At 35.7% G+C, this 21,177-nt stretch overlaps 1 protein-coding gene across 2 annotated transcripts in view; it reads right to left on the bottom strand.

Annotated features, from left to right (window-relative positions):
* Cph (BCL11 transcription factor chronophage) overlaps positions 1-21,177 on the bottom strand; it is a 53,977-nt gene that overhangs the window by 11,053 nt on the left and 21,747 nt on the right. The window contains exons 1-2 of one of the 2 annotated variants that reach the window (XM_076538995.1): positions 20,688-20,957; positions 11,040-11,492 (exon numbers count right to left, since the gene is read on the bottom strand). In XM_076538995.1, the coding sequence (XP_076395110.1) occupies positions 11,040-11,492; positions 20,688-20,700 (466 nt within the window). In that variant the 5' untranslated portion in view covers positions 20,701-20,957. Of the gene's footprint in view, positions 1-11,039; positions 11,493-20,687; positions 20,958-21,177 lie in introns of those variants that run through there. The other variant, XM_012288187.2, reaches the window with a different exon arrangement.

Below are 21,177 nucleotides of genomic sequence, written 5' to 3'. Positions count from 1 at the left end.
GCATATTGTTTCGCGGCTCGGTTTCCTTTATGCCCGGAAGTGGAAAATATTGCCGAGTTCCCCCGAGTTTCTAGAAAGAAGGGGACCGACATCGCCAAGAGATAAGCAAGTGCCCCGGCATAATAATAAAGGTGTATCGATTCACAGTCGAACGCCTTTCATATGCAAACGTCGCGGCTGGCCATCCGTTAGGATTATTTCTTTAGATTTCCACGATCCTCTCATACGAGAGAGATGGCTAGCGTCCTCCGGGAGACGCTCGCGATATAGCGCCATTGATCATGATTTAAAGAATCGACTATGCGGCTCGGTTTAAAGGAAACGTGGAAAAAGGCGGGTGTAGGGAGAATAATTGTGGTGGGTTTTGAGTGGAAATTTGGGAATTAATTCTGTTTTTTTAGGGAGACTTAATATGTATATATTAAGGTACGTTTAGTATGGTGATTATGTTTAATGGAATTGTTTAGTATTTTTGTAGGGAATTCTTAATTTTTGAAATTTTATATTTTTGAATTTCAATGCTCCCAAATTCCCTCATTCTCAAATCCCAAAATTTGCAAATCTCAAATTTTCTAAATTCCAAATTTCCCAAATCCCGAATTTCCCAAATCCCTAATTCTCCAAATCTCAAATTTTCCAAATCCCAAATTTCCCAAATCCCAAATTTCCCAAATCCCAAATTTCCCAAATCCCAAATTTCCGAAACCCCAAATGTTCCAACTCCCAAATTTTCCAAATCGCAAATTACCAAAATCCCAAATTTCCCAAATCCCAAATTTCCCAAATCCCAAATTTCCCAAATCCCAAATTTCCCAAATCCCAAATTTCCCAAATCCCAAGTTTCCCAAATCCCAAGTTTCCCAAATCCCAAATTTCCGAAACCCCAAATGTTCCAACTCCCAAATTTTCCAAAATCCCAAATTTCCAAAATCCCAAATTTCCCAAATCCCAAATTTCCCAAATCCCAAATTTCCCAAATCCCAAGTTTCCCAAATCCCAAGTTTCCCAAATCCCAAGTTTCCCAAATCCCAAATTTCCCAAATCCCAAATTTCCCAAATCCCAAATTTCCCAAATCCCAAATTTCCCAAATCCCAAATTTCCCAAATCCCAAATTTCCCAAATCCCAAATTTCCCAAATCCCAAATTTCCCAAATCCCAAAATTCCCAAAATTCCCAAAATTCCTAAAATTCCCAAAATTCCCAAAATTCCCAAAATTCCCAAATTCCCTTCCAAACTAACACCGCCAAAAAATTCGTCAAAATCACACCAATGTCAAAAGACCATAAATTGTACATCACAAGATGAAATAAAAAAAAAGAAGTATAAATCTCCCCATCTATCCACGACGGAAGGTTAGATTCCGAGTATCATGGGATCAAACGAACAATATGGCCGTGCACGAATCTTGGTCCTTGGTTCGCGATAGTGACCGAACGATTTTCCTCAGAAATTGCTCGACAAATTGGCCCACGCGACGTTTACGGGCAAATCGTTCGGAATGCCATTGTTTAACGACGAGACAGGCCCTGGTCATCCTACGAATACTTCCTTTCAACCCTTTCACGGAAGATTTCACACGAAACTTACCTACCCTTGTCCACCGGGGTGCAGACACTTTTCGCAAAATAATTTTACCTATGCAACCTTCTTTATACGCTTCTCTTATCGATTTATTTTTATTCGACTTATTCTTGATTTTTGAGAATCGGTTAAACTTAATGAAATTTTAATTTCAATTTTTAACTTTGTGAATTTTTTTTTATTTTTGACTTTGTGAAATTTTATGAAATTACTGTTTCAGTTCTTGATGCAGTTTTGGGGGGTTGTTATTAAAATTGAAATTTTTAGAGGTTGAATCGTGTAATCAATTTTAAAGTTAAAAGTGCCAACTCCAGACTTGCAAGTTCGTTATTTCGCAAATATTTCTCATGTTCATTTTATTGCATAGGCCGAATAATAAAATATTTCCATAATTTTGCAATAAATATAACGAGAAATGTCTGAAATCGGTGTCCCGGAATGAAACCGTGTTTCTTTCGAATGATGCATAATCCGGCTGACGATACTGATTAAAATCGCCCACAATCTATCTACCTGGATACGATCCGGCGCACGTTGCCCCTTTTAAGTGCAACCCTTGTACGTAGGACAAAGTGCATACGCCGCATACGTTGGCTAATCGATATTTTAATATTGTCACACGCCATTCTGGATTAAAGGCCTTTGTGTGTGTCGTGACGTCACGGGTGGCAGATGTGCTCCGCAGTTTCAAAAGCTAAAAGATTTTCTCCGCCAAACACTATACGCATGTTTTAATAAACCTTCTCTCGCTTTTCATCAACATTTTTTATTAACTAATTTTTCTTGTTATCTTAATTTTCAAATTTTCAAATTTCTATGTTTTCAAGTTTCTAAATTTTTATATTTCAATATTTTCACATTTCTACATCCCTAAATCCACCCCCAAAATTTTCCTATTTGCTATCTAGCAATTCTTGATTGCTAGAAATCCAAATGTCCCTTTTTCCAATTCCTAAGTTTCTCAATTGTAGTTCCTAAATTTCTAAATTCCTAAATTCCAGCTTCCCAAATTTCCTTATGTGCAAATCCCTAAATCCCCAAATCCCCAAGTTCCCATAACTTCAAATCTCAAAGTCTCTAAATTCCCCTATCTTCCAAATCTCTAAATTTCCAAATTCCTAAACTCTTAAATTTCCAAATCCTCAAGTCCCAAAACACCAAATCTCAAAATCCCTATATTCCCAAATCCTAAAATTTCAAAATTCCAAAATTCCAAAATCTCCAAATTCCAATATCCCAAAATCCCTATATCCCCAAATCCCCAAATCCTCAAATCCCCAAATCCCCAAATCCCCAAATTCCAAAATCCTCAAATTCCAAAACACCAAATCTCAAAATCCCTATATTCCCAAATCCTAAAATTTCAAAATTGCAAAATTCCAAAATTCCAAAATCTCCAAATTCCAATATCCCAAAATCCCTATATCCCCAAATCCCCAAATCCCCAAATCCCCAAATCCCCAAATCCCCAAATCCCCAAATTCCAAAATCCTCAAATTCCAAAATCCCAAAATCCCTAAAATCCTTCAGTCCCAAAATCCCCAAATCTCCAAATCCCCAAATCTCAAGTCCGAAAATCCCCAAAACCCCAAATCCCAAAATCTCCAAATCCCCCAACTTCCAAACCCTCAAATTCCCCCAAAATCCTCAAACCCCAAATCCCCTAAAAACCCTCACACCTCAAAAAATCCCCCCAACGTGTCCCTAGAATACACTTTCTGTGGTCACTAAAATTTCACTACGAATCCTCTCGTACGTTTATGTCTCCCGTTCCTTCGCCCGACCGCAGACGTCAAGAAGGACCCCGTCCATTAATTCCGGTCTCTAATAAACGAACAAAAAGAACAACCACCAGTCGCCAACGTTCTTTCGCGACAGCGAAGCTTTCAATACTTGCGAGTCACGAAAATATTGCTCCTCTAACGCTTATCCCTTTTGCAAACTCGCGCGTTATTGCATGTTGCTTGCTCGACTTCGCCAACAGTTCGAGAAGCAATCTTGCTTGAAACAAGACGAAAGAACAAGCACGTTTATCTTGGCTGTTTCGAGGCGTTTCTTGCACAGGTATATTGAAACATCGCGTCGTTTACTTGTAGAGTCTTTGAGTGACACTTTAATTGTCTTCTTCACGAACTTCTTCAACGAGAAAGAAGACAAATGAACGAGGGAGGTAGTTTTCAAAATATTTTCGCTTCAAGAGAAATAAAATACAGGGTAATGGGTGAAAAATGAAGTTTAGTTTGAAGTTCTGGATTCGCTGAGTAATGTTTAGGGTAGGTTAGGTTGAAGTTGGGGGTGTTTGGTCAGGTTTGAAGTTTCGTTTGATGATTTACTTGGGGGGTGATTTGAGTATTTGGAAGGGGTTGCAAATTTAAGTGTTGGGAAATGAAATTTTTGGGTATGATATGTGACAAGTTTTAAGGGGTTGAAAATTTAGAAGCTGGGAAATAAATTTAGAAACACGACATCTAACTATTTGAAGGGGGTTAAAAATTTAAAACATGGAAAATGAAAGTTTAGAATATGATATCTAACAATTTTTAAGAGGTTGAAAATTTAGAACTTGGAAAATAAATATAGAAACACGACATCCCACAATTTGAAGGGGGTTGAAAATTTAAAAGATGGCAAATAAAAATTTAGAACATAATATCTAATAATTTTGAAGGGGTTGAAAATTTAGAAGTTGGGAAATAAATTTAGAAACGCGACATCTAACAATTTGAAGGGGGTTGAAAAGTTAGAAAAAAAGATAATTTAACGAAGAACCTAAAAAATTTCACGAAGAACCATAAAAAGATGTGAGCAACGAAAAGACTGATCAGAGCAAGGATAAATTGATGAAAAAGCTCGGAAAGAAAGGAGGACGTCTCCGTTGAAAAATCCTTGGCGTTCTTTCGGTATTGGCACCGTCTGTCTCTCCAGTGTATCACTTTTATGTCGCGCTCGTTGACTTCCTTCCGCGGCCCAAGAAGAGGGAAAGGAAACAGCGAAGAAGAGAACGGAAGGGCTGCAGGACCTCGAAACCCTGAGATACAACCAATTCGCAAGCAATTCTCGGTGCGCCTCGGGCGGTCCAAGAGGACGACGCTGGTCGAGAGGGTGCGCGAGAAAGAAAGATATAGAGAAGAAACGTTCGGAAGGGTCGGTGGCAGAAGCACGGAGAAAAGCCGAGGAAAAAGCTCGGCCACGAACGAGAATTAATATTCCAGACAAACGTGACAGATAGATCAAATCTGCATCCCACCGGGAACACCGGTGTCAATTTCGACGGATTATCGCTTCTTGTCTCCGCTTCCTTTTCTTCCACCCTCTGCCACCCCCTTGACGTGCACGCTGACGTCACTTTCGACGAATAGTTTCACCTTATCTTTCGCCGCTGAAAACTTCCTCTTATTTGTTCTGTCGATCTGCTTTTCTACGATTGATCCGTGTGCTGTACTTTGATATCATGCTTCATAGGGGTATTTAAACGTTACCACATATGAGGTTCAAACGTGAGATCACATGAGGTTCAAATAGAGTGTTAATGTTGGTCTGACTCAAATGACAGGTACATCAAAATGGAAGCTGAAGGGAATATTGAAAAAGTACCCACATAAAATATACCCTACTCCACATAAGCATATAATCCACATGTCCATCCAGTACACATATGAGGTTCAAACGTGAGATCACATGAGGTTCACACAGAGTGTTAATGTTGGTCTGACTCAAATGACAGGTACATCAAAATGGAAGTTGAAGGGAATATTGAAAAAGTACCCACATAAAATATACCCTAATCCACATATGTACGTAATTCATACATATGTCCATCCAGTACACATATGAAGTTCAAACGTGAGTTAACATGAGGTTCAAATAGAGTGTTAATGTTGGTCTGACTCAAATAACAGGTACATCAAAATGGAAGCTGAAGAGAATATTGAAAAAGTACCCACATAAAATATACCCTAATCCACATATGTACGTAATTCATACATATGTCCATCCAGTACACATATGAAGTTCAAACGTGAGTTAACATGAGGTTCAAATAGAGTGTTAATGTTGGTCTAACTCAAATGACAGGTACGTCAAAATGGAAGCTGAAGAGAATATTGAAAAAGTACCCACATAAAATATACCCTAATGCACATACATACATGATTCACATATCCATCCAGTACACATGTGACACACCAATATGTATCACCACAAAATTCAAAAAATCAAATAACTAAAGAAAATTACATTTTGTCGGTATGACAAAAATTGTCACAACATAAAAAGAATTAGAACATAAATCATAAATGGACAGCATAAGACACTAAACACGCCATTCGCAGTTGGCATTAAGAGACTTCGAAGGGTTAATCCTGGTCCAAAACCGCATTTCACCGAAACCGAGTGATTAATGCAAACGATCATAATTATGTAACAGCTTGTTGATCCCGACGCACCGGTGTCTCTTTAAAATTTCATCACGGTCCGTGAAACTCGTGGCGGCCCCCCTTCTGGTGGTTGTATCGCGAGAGTTAACCCCATCCTGAGCACGCGAGAGAAAAGCCCGTTCTCTTGCTCATCCCCCGACCCGTTCGCGACAGGGTTGTTCCACGGATAAGCCCCTTCTCGTCGCCGTTTTTGTCCAGGTTTTTTGTCATCGACCGGCCACGTCCAAAAGCCCAATTAGAATCGTCCTATTGTTTGGCCACGTGGTCCGCACGAGCCTACACGTACAGGAAACGCACACGCATGCACGCGTCAATTCGTTCACCGGTGTATCTCGTCAGATTTCGTCGCGCGTGTCCAGGTAAGGATCATCGAACAGATTGTACCTCGGATCGATTTTTATCCGTACCGGGATTTTAGTGGCTTTAAATTGCCGTAAGTGTCGATCGCAGGGGGATAAGTGTGTGAACCTACGATATTGGATACGATTAGGTTATATTAGGTACAATTTAAAAAATTTTAGAATAGAGAATGTTACATTGTAACATTACAACGTAGGAAATATTTTTAATAATCTTGTTAATTATGAAACTAATGATGAAATTGATAAAATTAACAAAATTGACAAAATTGACAAAATTGACAAAATTAATAAAATTGACAAAATTGACAAAATTGACAAAATTAATAAACTTGACAAAATTGACAAAATTAACAAAATTGACAAAATTGACAAAATATTAATAAAATTGACAAAATTGACAAAATTAACAAAATTGACAAAATTGTCAAAATTGACAAAATTGACAAAATTGACAAAATTGACAAAATTAACGAAATTAACGAAATTGACAAAATTGACAAAATTATAAAAATTGAAAAAAGTGATAAGATGGACAAAATATACAAGCTTGAAAAATTTCACAAAAATTGCAAATATTCTTTGTAAAACATATCAGCTCACATGTCACATACGTCACACATGCAACAGAATAAAACCACAAAGATTAAATTTAAAAAAAAAACTGATATCAAGTAATTCCTCTATAATTCCTCTCCAATGAATCAAACTTTAGTAAAGCATTGAACTCCGCACAAATGTTTAGCTGTCTGTCGTAATTGAGACTTACGAGTGTTACATAAGAAACTCCGCATCGTCACACCGAACATAGGCAATATTTGCAAAAGTTAGAACAATGCTAATCACAAGAAAGAAAACAGAGGAGTGTCCAGTGATTCTCATTGAATATCATTTTCCAGTTACACCTTCATCGTCTGTCTATTCGTGTTTTTCTCTGCGATGCAAAGTAGGCGGCCGCAGGTAAGCGTCGAGCTAAGAATCTCAAAGGCAGTGCTTTAGATTCATCAAGGGTGATGAATTTCGCATGAATTTCGTTTGATGCCGTCGCCGTTTCTTTCAATTTAACCGGAGCGAGAAACAACGATCGTGTGGTGTTACGTTGACCAACGAGTGCGAAATTAAAGCTGCATTTTATATCGGGATGATTGTGGAAATGTTGAGTGAAGACGAGTGGGAGGTGTTTGTTATGTTGCAGAGGATGGGGTTTTGGGAGAGGATTTTAAGGGGTTTAAGGAATTTGGAAATTTGGGATTTTGGGAATTTTGGGAATTTGGGAATTTGGGATTTTGGGAATTTGGGATTTTGGAAATTTGGGAATTTGGGATTTTGGGGACCTAGGGATTTGGAGATCACAAAATTTCGATATTTGGATTTTTGGAAATTTAGAGATTGGGGGTTGATAGTTTGGAAATTTAAAAATTCAGAAAATTCCAAAGTTGGGGGATTTAGAGATTTGGGAATTTGGAGAGTTGAGAATTTGCAAATGTGGGAATTAGAAAAAATTGGAATTTGGGGAAATTGGAATTTGGGAAAATTGGAATTTGAGAAAATTTGAATTTGGACAAATTGGAATTTGGGAAAATTGGAATTTAGGAAAATTGAAATTTGGGAAAATTGGAACTTGGGAAAATTGAAATTTGGGAAAAATTGGAATTTGGGAAAATTGAAATTTGGGAAAAATTGAAATTTGGGAAAAATTGGAACTTGGGAAAATTGAAATTTGGGAAAAATTGGAATTTGGGAAAATTGAAATTTGAGAAAATTGGAATTTGGAATTTGGGGGTTTCAGAACTTGGTAACTTGAGAATTTGGGGATTTGAGAATCTGTAACCCTAAAAATTTGGGGGATTTGAAGACTTGAAAATTTGAGAACTTGCAACCCTAAAAAATTGAAAAATTTCAACACCCAAAAATTTTCAAAAGTTTAAAAATTTGAGAATAGCAATAAAAAGATATAAAAAATAAAAGTAATCGACTTTTCGTGATAAACTAGAACATGGAGGCTTCGACAAGCGACAATGTGGCATACGATCAAAATAAGGGGGTCGCTAGGGGTGGTGGTTATGGGGGCAGGTTCACCCCAATCCCCGAGCAGGCTCTTTAAATTCAAAAATCGAATCTACCACAGTATTGTTCGTGCTCGTTGAACCACGATCGACATCACATGGCAACTGTAACTGTATTTTAAAGCTCCCTTTTTCCATTTCTTTCTTTTTTCTCACCCTCTGAGCTCGATTTTCGACGCAGATGATAGTGTTTGACGGTTGACAACTTTGCACTAGATTTTATTACACTGGACTTGTAATTTTATATTGGTTTCACTTATTTTATTTGAAACACTAATCTTTGTGTTTATTTATTTTAGGTGATTTCATAAATAAATAAATTAAAATCATATTCAAATAAGTTAAAATCATATTTAAGAATAGCTTCAATAATTTTATTTGATGAAACCATTTTTGTAAATAATTCTAGAATTTTATTTTATTAGAATAATTTAAAAAATAGTGTCAATTTTATTTGACTCAAATATTAATAAATTGATTTGAAAACAAAATAAAATAATTTTATTCTGAAAATCATGAATCAGCGTTTTAAACATAAAAATTGATATAACACTACAATAATTAAATATTTCACTTATGACAACACCGAACAATGAAATTTATGAAACAATTAATTAGGTTCATCGAATAAGATTAACAGAAAGGTCATAATTCCTTTCCATGTTCCATTTTAATTGACAGGGCAGAATGTGAACGAAACAAGGTTTCATGGTTCGTCACAGTGATTAGAAACCCATATGAAAGTGGCGGTATTTGTTGCCGGAACACATGTGCTTTATTTATAGAGATTACCTTGACTCGAAAGACCTAACTTGTAGCGGAATATGTGAAAACATCACGAGGCCTCTTTGGTAACACGTGCATCGGCTTTTAGTTCGTTCAGTATTACCAACCAATGTTAACTCGATTTCCGTATCAGTTTAGAATGATCTAAACCACTTCGCGACAAACGACTTTCCATTGTGTAATATTCCAGGGAACGTACGTATATATGGAATATTTATGTCTGATAAGTTGGCAGCTGGAGTAGTATGATCAGTATTGCTTTTGACTGCCAACTTATTGGATGCGGTGTACTTCAAGGGTACTCATTGACAAACTATCTCATTTTGTATATTATGTATCAAATTTAATTTAGAGTGAGTTTAAAAAATATTCTATTGTACAAGAATCTACATATGAGTCCCATATAGTACATTCTACATTAGCCTTCAAATTAATTGCAACATATTCATGAGGTTCATTTAAAACAGGTTCTATTTTGTAACTTTACATGAAACTCATTTAGAACGTCTCTCATTTTGTAATTATATATCAAATTTAATTTAGAGTGACTTTAAAAAATATTCTATTGTACAAGTATCTATGTATGACTCCTATAATATGTTCTACATTAGTCTTTAAATTAATTGCAAAATATTCATAAGGTCTATTTAGAACAGGTTCTATTTTGTAACTCTACATGAAACTCAAATTAAGATTCATAATAAATATTCTATTATATAAGTATCTACATATGTCTCCTACTGAAGCATCACTTAATTGTCCTAATTAATTACAAAATATTCATGGTACCCATTTAGACCATGTTCCATTTTGTAAATATACATCAAGTTCAACTTACGATGTCCTTAAGAGATACTCTACTGTATAAGTATCTACATGTATGCTTCATACGAATTTATCATATGCTAACTAGAATACTGTTGTACGACAGACATATTGAATTTAACCTATGCAAACTTGTGGTATGATAGAGAGTACTGTTATATGACAGACATATAGCTAACCTACTCAAACTTGTCATATGATAAATAGAATAATGTTATATGACAGATATATAGCTAACCTACTCAAACTTGTCATATGATAAATAGAATACTGTTATATGGCAGACATATAGTATTTAACCTACTCAAACTTGTCACATGATAACCAGAGTACAGTTATATGCCAGCTATATGTATAGTATCTAATCTACTCAAACTTGTCATATGATAAATAGAGTACTGTTATATGACAGCCATATAGTATTTAACCTACTCAAACTGGTCATATGATAACTAGAGTACTGTTACATAACAGCCATATGTATAGTATCCAATCTACTCAAATTTGTCATATGATAACTAGAGTACTGTTATATAACCGCCATATAGTATCTAACCTACTCAAACTTGTCATATGATAATTAGAGTACTGTTATGTGACAGCCATATGTATAGTATCCAATCTACTCAAACTTGTCATATGATAACTAGAGTACTGTTATGTGACAGCCATATAGTATTTAACCTACTCAAACTTGTCATATGATAAATAGAGTACAGTTATATGACAGTCATATAATAGCCAACCTACTCAAACTTATCTCATAAATAGAATACTGCTATACGACATACAGTACCTAATTCCAACTTCTTTAATTATAAATAAAGTCATTAACAATACCTAATACCTCCAACTTCTTTAATTATAAATAAAGTCATTAACAATACCTAACACCTCCAACTTCTTTAATCATAAATAAAGTCATTAACAACGAAAAATGGGTTTGAATATAAAAATAACAAAGAAACATAAAAATAAACTCACCAGAATTGACAGTATTGGTATCAGCATCGACGGACTCGGTCTTGGGCTTCTTCGGAAGATCTTCTTTATCCTCTTCGGAAGGTTCCGTTCGTCGCTTAGGTGTCGAGCTGGCGCTAGCCTTGAGCTCGATGGGACTTCCGGTATCCGGACCCGAACCCTGAGGCGTCGGAGGACTTTCGAGTCTACCTCCACCTCTTTTATTAATGGGCGCCGAAATACTGGGCACCGAATTCAGCTTCGAGTCCTGATCGACGGTTTTCAATGCGAGCGCGTCCTCAGGGTCTGAGTCTTCCGGCGCCGCTGTCGCCGGTGGACTGTGGCAACCCTGAAGAGTGCTGCGACAGTGGTTCACCTTGTGCTCGATGAACCGTACGATCTCGCCAAGGGGGTACGACACCCTGCAACCCCCGCATTGGACGGTGTCTGGTGATGTGGTGCCTTGCGAGGTTTCCGCTGTAAACAGAACGTTTGGTTTTTGGTTAGATATGGGGGTTGATGGTATATTATTTTTTATTATTTTATGCTTAAGGTATTTTATATTATTGTTACTTTTATTGTTATTATTATAGTAATATTATTGGTGTAGCAATATTATTACTATAGCAAGTGTAGTGAGCACATTTGGTTTTTGGTCAAATATGGGGGTTAATGGTATATTATTTTGCATTATTTTATGTTTAAGGTATTTTATATTATTACTATGGCAATCTTATATTATTATTACGTTTATTATTATTACTATAGTAATATTATTGATATAGAAATATTATTACTATCGCAATTGTTATGACAGTGAGAGCTCATAAATTTATAATAAAAATTACAGTCTCATCTCTGTACATACATCATCCATATTAAAGTTATAAAATAGTACAACAAAAGTTACAGTGTTGTTCACATCATGTGTAGAAATCACATAAAGTATTTTAGGTTATGTTAAAAATCAAGTATTGCAGCAAAATGTAAACGAGGATCGAAAGAAGTTCTTCCATATAAAAAATGTTTGGTTTAGTGTTTTACTCTTTACGACATAGTCCACTAAGTGTCCAGTTTTAAAGTCTTGTTAGCCACATGTTTCAGAGACTAAACAGACCCCTTAAGAATGGACCAAAACTGTAGACACTTCAGGACAACACTTCAAAGTTCTTTTCTTTTGGAGCCCACCTACGAAATTTTGTGTGTTGGTCAGTTCCACACGTGTTTGACATAACCTCGTAATTTGGTGGCGCCACAATACATTTTTTATTATTTTGTAAAATTTAGAATTTTAGTGACTACAAATAGTATTATACTACTACACTTGTAGCATAATAAATCACATTCTTAAATCCTAAAAAATTTCGAAATGTATAAAACAATGTGATAATATAAAAAATTTGTAAGGTCATAATCTTCTTCAGCCTCCCAAAAAATTATAAAATTCATAAGTAAACAATGTTATAATATAAAAATATCACATTCGTAAGCCACATAAGTGACTTTCCACCCTCCCAAAAAAATGAACAAATTTCTAAATAAATGACAATATAATGAAATAAAAAAAATAACTCGTACTGTCATCATTTTCTCTTCAACCCCCCTAAAATTTAAAAATTCATAAACGAATAATAGAATCACCCTCACACCTTCACAATAAATTTCTTCCCTAAAATCCCCAAAATGTACAAAAAATCCCCTAAAAAAAACTTGTAAGGTCATAATTCTCTCCCCCTCCCAAAATAATTAAAACAATTAACAAAATACTAAAAACCCAGTTCAATAAATTCGTCCACGCAAGACAGCCAAGAAGCAATAACTCAAAGGCGTCTTAAACGTTTCCGCAAACGCGAAACGGCAGCACGTTGCTAATCGCGTTTCATAATTAAATCGCGTTCACGCAAATACATCCGCGAGCGGGCATCGTGAATCGTGAGCTTTCGGTGGTTCGCGCGTCGCCGAGGAGGTTAGGTGGGGTTAGGTTAGTTGGAAATTTGGTTAGACCGAGGAAAACGTACGTTCTGATATAGAGATCTAATTTCCTTCTACTCGACTCTTATAATTCACCGTCGTTCGAGGGTCTAAGGTCCCGGGGGTCAGCCGCAGACGTAACAATTCACTTTTAAGTGTCCTCCAGTAGAACCGCTGACAGAATTCCTCTCGCTCTCTCCTGTCTTCTGCTTATACTCTCCATTAACATAGAGATTGGCAGCAGTTTCATACATCGATCTCTCTCACGAGAGGCAACTAGTGTAGGGGATGGAGAGTAGTAAAAATGAGAGAGAGGTTCAACTCTTGTTTTCTATGGTTCTTTTGGATGTGGATTTATTTAATATATTTTTTTTGTTTGGGGAAATGGTATGTTGGACTTGATACTGATCATAGATTATACTGTTGACTAATAGAAGTACAATGGTAATATATTGAAATAGTACTATGGGAGATCAGTGATTAGGTACAATAGTGAAGTTATGAATGTAATGCATTTTTATGGTAGTAAAATAGAAGAATTATGAAGGTCATATGATATTAGGACAATAAAGAGGTTAAAAGGTAAAGTGATAGAGCAGTAGAATAATAAAATAGTGGAATTATTAAAATGATATAGTATGAGGAGAGTAAAGTAGGAAAATTGGAAGATAGTACAGTGAAGTGGCAAAATAGAAAAGTAGCAAATTAGTAAAATAGCAAAATATTAAAATAATAAAATAGTAAAATAGCAAAATAGCAAAATAGCAAAATAGCAAAATAGTAAAATGACAAAGTAGAAAGAAATAGTAAAGTAACAAAAGAAAAAAATAGCAAAATAATAAAATACTAAAGTAGTGAAATAGTAAAATATTAAAATATTGAAATAGTAAAATAGCAAAATAATTAAATAGTTAAATAGTAAAATAGTGAAACAGTGAAATAGTAAAACAGTGAAATAATAAAACAGTGAAATAGTAAAATAGTAAACTAGTAAAATAGTAAAACAGTAAAATAGTAAAACTGTGAAATAGTAAAATAGTAAACTAGTAAAATAGTAAAACAGTAAAATAGTAAAACTGTGAAATAGTAAAACAGTAAAACAGTAAAATAGTAAAACAGTGAAACAGTAAAATAATAAAATAGTAAAATAGTAAAATAGCAAACTAGCAAAATAATAAAACAATAAAACCCTAAAATAATAAAATAATAAAACAGCAAAACAGTGTAATAACAAAATCATAAACCATCAAATTAAAATCGTAAAATCATCAAAACAACATAATAATAGAACATAATAAATAAAACTGGTATTGCCTTAACGTTTACCGCCATTAATTCTAATAATCCCACAAAAAAACAACACCACAGTTCGCGCAAATAAATGTACACCATAGCGCAATAAATTCGTTTAAATTATCGCTTTTGTTCGTTTTCAGTTTCTTTCTTTTATCTAATGGAAGTAACTTCGCGAAGTTTATCGTTTTCTTTTCCCCTCTTTCCGACTATTTTGTTTCGAAAGTTTGTTTGAGGCTGCGGTTCCTGCTTATGAATGTTCTTGTTCTTCTTTTTTCCATGTTTTCATGGGTGCGCGGACACCGTTCGATTCTTTCTGGGCGGAGCTCTGGCTGACCACTGGCCAGCGCGCAAACTCCGATTCTGATTGGACATTCAAACGCAAACATAAATTTTATCGCTTTGATACATTTCCAATATATCTCAAATACCCTCAATCGTAAACAATAAATACTCAGACTTGAACGTTTCACACTTTGAGTCTCTAAAATTATAATACTCTGAACTCTGAATTTTCAAACATTAGTGATAAAAATTCAATTATTCTGAGATTTGATATCCAAATCTTAAATACTCCAAATTTTGAGTACACAAAGCTGTAATACTTTAAGGTCGACATACTCTAAATTTTAAATACATAAAACTTGAGAACTTTAAGGTTGACATACTGTAAATTTTAAATACATAAAACTTGAGAACTCTAAGGTTGACATACTGTAAATTTTAAATACATAAAACTTGAGAACTTTAAGGTTGACATACTGTAAATTTTAAATACATAAAACTTGAGAACTCTAAGTTCCAAATGCTCCAAATTCAAGTTTAACACTCTATCTCCAATATCCTATATTAGTCGTAAAATATTCAAACATGCAAAATATATAAAAAAGTAACGTTTCACAGTAAAGAATTACATCCTCATAAATTACAAATTCAAGTTCAGATGAAAGAACAGATCAACAGCACGAGCATAAAGGCTACCTACACAATGTCCCATGTCGTCAATTACAGTAAATAGCACGGGAAAAGAATTTCAAGTATTTTCCATTGAAAAGCGATTTTACTTCTTCGCGCCAAGATAAGCATCGTGCTGAAAGTACTATACAACATTGTCGCCATCCTTCCAACAAAACTTTTTCACGATTCAAGTTTCCCTGTCGCCGGAAGGACGTATATATACCTGAGGTGCTCAGGAAATGAAACATTCGCGAGATTTTAATCTATGTTACCAGATCGATATCGGATGTAAAAAAGAACTTCGCGATGAATGGATCTATTGATGAACATTCGAAAGGTTCGTACTTAGAAAGATTCGAAAATGTCGAGAAATGTTGAGAGTGTTTTAATGAAATTATAGGGTAGAGTATGTTGATGTTTTGGTAAGTGTGGAGTTATGGAAATTTTGGTATTAAAATTTAGGGGGTTTGAGTTTAGGTTATTTGGGGTTGGGAATAATTTAGGTTAGGTTACTTGGGGTTGGGAGTATTTTAGGTTAGGTTATTTGGGGTGGGAGTAGTTTAGGTTAGGTTATTTGGGATTGGAAGTAATTTAGGTTAGGTTACTTGGGGTTGGGAGTATTTTAGGTTAGGTTATTTGGGGTGGGAGTAGTTTAGGTTAGGTTATTTGGGATTGGAAGTAATTTAGGTTAGGTTATTTGGGGTTGGATGTAATTTAAGTTAGGTTATTTGGTATTCACAGTATTTTAGGTTAGGTTATTTAGGGTTGGGAGTAATTTAGGTTAGATTATTAGGACTTGAAAGTATGTCACTTTAGAATATTTGGACTCTGGAGTATTTCAACTCAGATTATTTGGACTTGAGAGATTTCAGCTCAGATAATTTGGACTTGAGAGAATTTCAGCTCAGATAATTTGGACTTGAGAGAATTTCAATTTAGGTTATTTGGACTTAAGAGAATTTCAGTTCAGATTATTTGGACTTGAGAGAATTTCAATTTCTTGAGAGATTTCAATTACTTGAGAGTAATTCAGTTTAGGTTAGTTGAACTTGAGTGTACTCCAGCTTAGGTTATTTAGACTTGTGAGTATGTCACTTCTCAATATTTGGACTTGAGAGTATTTCAGTTTAGATTATTTGAATTTGAGAGAATTTCAGCTTGAATTATTTGGCCTTGAGAGTATGTCACTTCAAAATATTTGTAATTGAGAGTATTTTATGTTATGCTATCTGGACTTGAAAGTATGTCAGTTTGCATAATTTGAACGTCAGAGTATGTCTGTCACTTCAAAATATTTGTAATTGAGAATATTTTAAGTTATATCATTTGTTCTTAGAAGTATGTATGTTTGGATAATTTGTACTTCAGAGTATGTCTGTCATTGTATTTTCGGTTAGGTTATTTAGACTTGAGAGTATGTCAATTTAAATTATTTGGACTTCAGAGTACATCAATTAAATTATTTGGACTTAAGAATCTCACAGCTTAGAGTATTTGACTTAAAACTACTCGTAGTCTAAAGTATTTTAATTACAAATACGGTTCACGTCCTTAGAACTCACAGTACTTTAATCACAAGAACTCAGAATTCACAGTACTTTAACTCCAAGTGCACCAAGTTTATAATTACAGTTGCCTAGAGTACTCCAACTACTTCAAACTATGCAACTTTTAATAATTTACAAGCCAAACTATACAAAATCCTACCAGATATAAATATAAGAAGTTCCAAGCAACAACATCCCCAAATAAAAATTTCCCTCATCCCCCAAAAGAAACCGTCCGTATCTCAGTAAAAAAAAGAACACAGCAGTAAATTTAAACAGTATAATAATACAGTTAGGATGGTCGCAAGCTCATCGAGAGGCGAAGTTGGAAAGAAACGTCGAAAGAATGGAAGAGGATCGAGCGTGCTTGGATAAAGAACGAGACAGAGCCGGGTTCTGAATGGGCCTCTTCGGGTCCGTTATATTCGCCTACGATTGAAAAGCGGTCGCTTAGAAACAAGAGACGCGCGACCGGTCGTTAACGACAATGGGCTTTTGTTTTTTCGGGGGCAGATGTTGGACCGAAACTCGGTAGCTGCGACGGGTACGATCGTACCCCTACGGGTCCACATAAGACCCCGTGGCTGAAGGTGAGCGAAGGAGGACCGACCGACACGTGTCTCTTCGTCACTTCGTGTATCTCCCTTGTACGTACCTATATACGTAAGCAAACGTATATATACATGTGTGTGTGTCTATCGAACCGCTTGTCTTCCTCTCTTGTAACCTGTCCGCAAACCGGTCGAAAGGAGATCTGGCCGTGTGTCGTCGACTATTTATTCATTTAGCTGCGTCCTGGCACGTTCCGTTTAGGTTTGTTACAATACTGCCGATGACATTCGAAGTGAACTCTATTTACATTATCTGTGTACGCTCGTTGATTTTCTGGGGGTTTTTGTGCGTTTTATTTTGGTGTTGTTAGTCGTTAATGTGATTAGGGTTGAACGCTTCTAGCTTGCATTTGGTTGCTCGTAATTATTTTTATGTATTATTGTGTTGCTGGATTCTTGGATTTTTACGCTCTTAAGTTTCTACATAGTGTAGCTTTAGATTGCTATAACCTCTGCATTTTTAGGTATATTCCTAGATTATGTCAACAGATCTTTGAACACTGAGATGCTTAAAGCTTTAAATTCTATCCCCAGATCTCTACGTCCTCAAATTCTCGAGCACCTATCTAAATTTCTCATGGTTCCTACACCCCTAAATTTCTACATCCCCAAATTTCCACATCCCCAAATTTCTACATCTACAAACTCCAAAATCCCTAAACCTCTATACTCCCAAATTTCCACATCCCCAAATTTCTACATCTACAAACTCCAAAATGCCTAAACCTCTATGCTTCCAAATTTCCACATCCCCAAACATCCTCCACCTGTAAGCTACTATACCCCTACATTACTCTCACACCCCTACGTTCCTCTAAATATCCCAACATATAATATTCCCCTAATATTCCTAAATACTCCTAAATTCCTAATATTCTCTTCACATGCTCTTCTAACTAAACCAAACTCTACATCTCCAAATAAAACTGAACCCAAACCACATAACAATAAAACCAGCAAAAAAGATAATGGACGATTCATCTACAGTTCCACGAAGGTCCTTAATTTCCTTGTTTTCGATCCCACTTGGAAGACGTAGGAAGACACAGTGGCCACAAGTGGGAGGATAGGAGAAGAGTATACCGGGAGAATAGCGGAGAAAAGATAACATAAAAATACAATATTGCCCCGCGAATGTAAGTTGGATTGCTTACAAATTGGCCCATACATCTGTAATGCCTCGATCACCGTATATATATATACATATATATAAGTATATATCTAGTACTGTACCCTGGTGGCTCCCTTATTGCGAGAGACTTGGTAATTTCCATCCAGGAGTGGTAGGGCATAGATACGCGTATGGGAATCACTGTAGGAAACGTTCTGAGCTTATTAGTCGTTCGCATTAATTTTCTTTCTGGCTCCTCGAACGGGGAAGATGAAATGTCCGGAACAGAGTCGCGCGATTACTCACGGCAGATATTAAATCTTACGTCGTTTCTTTTCGTCAAATCTTCCATTTTTTAGTCTCTAATGAAACTTTATTTTCTTGGAAATTTTAGAGATATAGAATTTAATAGAAATCTTAGGATTAGATATATAAGCTTAGACATAGTAGATGCCACAGTCAGTGGTTAGGTTAGGTTAAGTTAGACTAGGGTTAGGTTAGGGATATAGGTATGCAATGTCGAGATGCAGTTTGTGCAAATTTAGATGCACAATCTTTTGAGATGTAGGGGTTTGAGTATGTACACATATGAAGTGCAGAAATTTAGAGACATACAAATTTGAAGATATGAATGAAAGATACATATAAATGAATGAAAGGTACATGAAATCTACAACATAATGTACTACACGATAATACAACATAAATCTATAAAATATAAAAGTACAACAAACGTAAAATAACAAAATACGAAATGATTGAAGTTATTTCAATAGATGCGTGAAATTTAATTGTGAACGTTTTCTATAAATTGTTTCGATAGAATTCGAGAACGGTGCATTTTTCGCGTGTACGCGTCGGGGAACGATACAAACGCGAACACAGATAAACGCGAAGATAACCCGAGGCGGTTTCCTTGTTAGGACATCCGTCCTGTCAAAACGTCCAGAGGACACATCGAAGCAATTGAATTACGATCATCCCCAGGGCGAGTTCCGACCGTAACCAATAATTCCATTATCCATTAGTATTGGGTCGCAGCAATTTCCTTCTGCGAGCGTGGCTGCGTACGTGGCGCTCGAAATACAGAGAGAAGAGAGAGAGACGGGGATCAAGAAACGGATAGATTCCTGGCACACGTCGCGGGAATATCGAACCGCACCGGGATGCAAGGATCCGCGATATCCCCGATAATAGAGTGCCGTCGATGAAGCCGACGTCGACGTTCGCAAAAAGCGAAAACCTTCTTCGTTTATGATTCGGAACGTTCCATCGGAAAATCTTGACAACCATTTCGCGGTGGTTCATGGGTATCGGACTGGTGGGATTTTAGAAATGTGCTAACACGTTGATTATTGAATTTTTAATTTAATTTTACTCTATTAAATTTGTGGCAAATATTATTGCAAACTAGACAATGTTGAAACAAAAAGGAATTTTGAAAAGTGGCTTGTAAATTTTCATAGAACAATTTTATGTGTGCACGAAATTTAGTATAAGCATATGTGTATGAAGTTTAGTATAAGCATATGTGTATGAAGTTTAGTATAAGAATATGTGTATGAAGTTTAGTATAAGCATATGTGTATGAAGTTTAGTATATGCATATGTATGTGTGTGAAGTTTAGTATAAACATATATATGTACACTGAAGTTTATCATATGCATATGTATGTGTATAAAATTTATTACAAGCATATGTATGTGTATGAAGTTTAGTATAAACATATGTATGTGCACCGAAATTTATCATATGCATATGTGTGTGTATGAAATTTATTACAAGCATATGTATATGTAAGAAATTTATTATAAACATATGAATATGTATGAAGTTTAATGTAAGCATATGCATGTGTATGAAATTTAGTGCAAGCATATATATGTGTATGAAATATAGTAGAAGCATATGTATGTATATGAAATTTATTATAAGCGTACGTTGTGTATGAAGTCTAGTAGAAACATATTAATAGGAGTATAATTATAATCTATTACACGTGATAAATATCGTAAACCTCAATAATCATCAATCTACCAAAACTAACCCTACTAAATCTCAAAACGCTCATAAACAAAGAACATCAATTAATTTATCCATATTAATCAACTCAGTTTACTTCAATCCTTTCCACACCACATGACCCTCGACACCTCTAAAAATGATTCAAATAAAAATTACCATGAATACACATCTTCCTCAATATTTCTTCCAGAATCACTTCCCGACGCACTGTTCACACTATCATAGAATTACACAGTTTCTAACAGAAGTCTCAAAAATGAATAATCACGGTTTTCCTCGCGAGCGTTGTTTACGTAGGTTCGCCATTACGCGTACGCCGGCAGTTTCCATGGTGCGTGTCACCATGACCGTAGAGAACGCAGCGACATTCTATCACGCAGTCGACGATCGATTATCGAACGCATCGTTCGATTTTCCGGTAATTGTCTAAGCAAGCGACGGGTAAAATCTCGATCAGCAGGGCGGAGATCTGGTTTCTTCCATGCTCGGATGCTGACTGGAGCATGGGGGCCCGTAAAGGGCCGGCCAAGGGCCCCGACAGGATATATCAAAGGAATAGAAAGGACCTACCGGCGCGTCCTTCGACTGGTGGGGGAAATTTTTATACGAAACCCCCATCTTTTTTATCCTCTTTCTCCTCTTTCTC

Source organism: Megachile rotundata, chromosome 2 (assembly GCF_050947335.1).
Source record: "Megachile rotundata isolate GNS110a chromosome 2, iyMegRotu1, whole genome shotgun sequence".
Taxonomy (NCBI): domain Eukaryota; kingdom Metazoa; phylum Arthropoda; class Insecta; order Hymenoptera; family Megachilidae; genus Megachile; species Megachile rotundata.
This window is presented reverse-complemented; position numbering and strand designations above follow the sequence as displayed.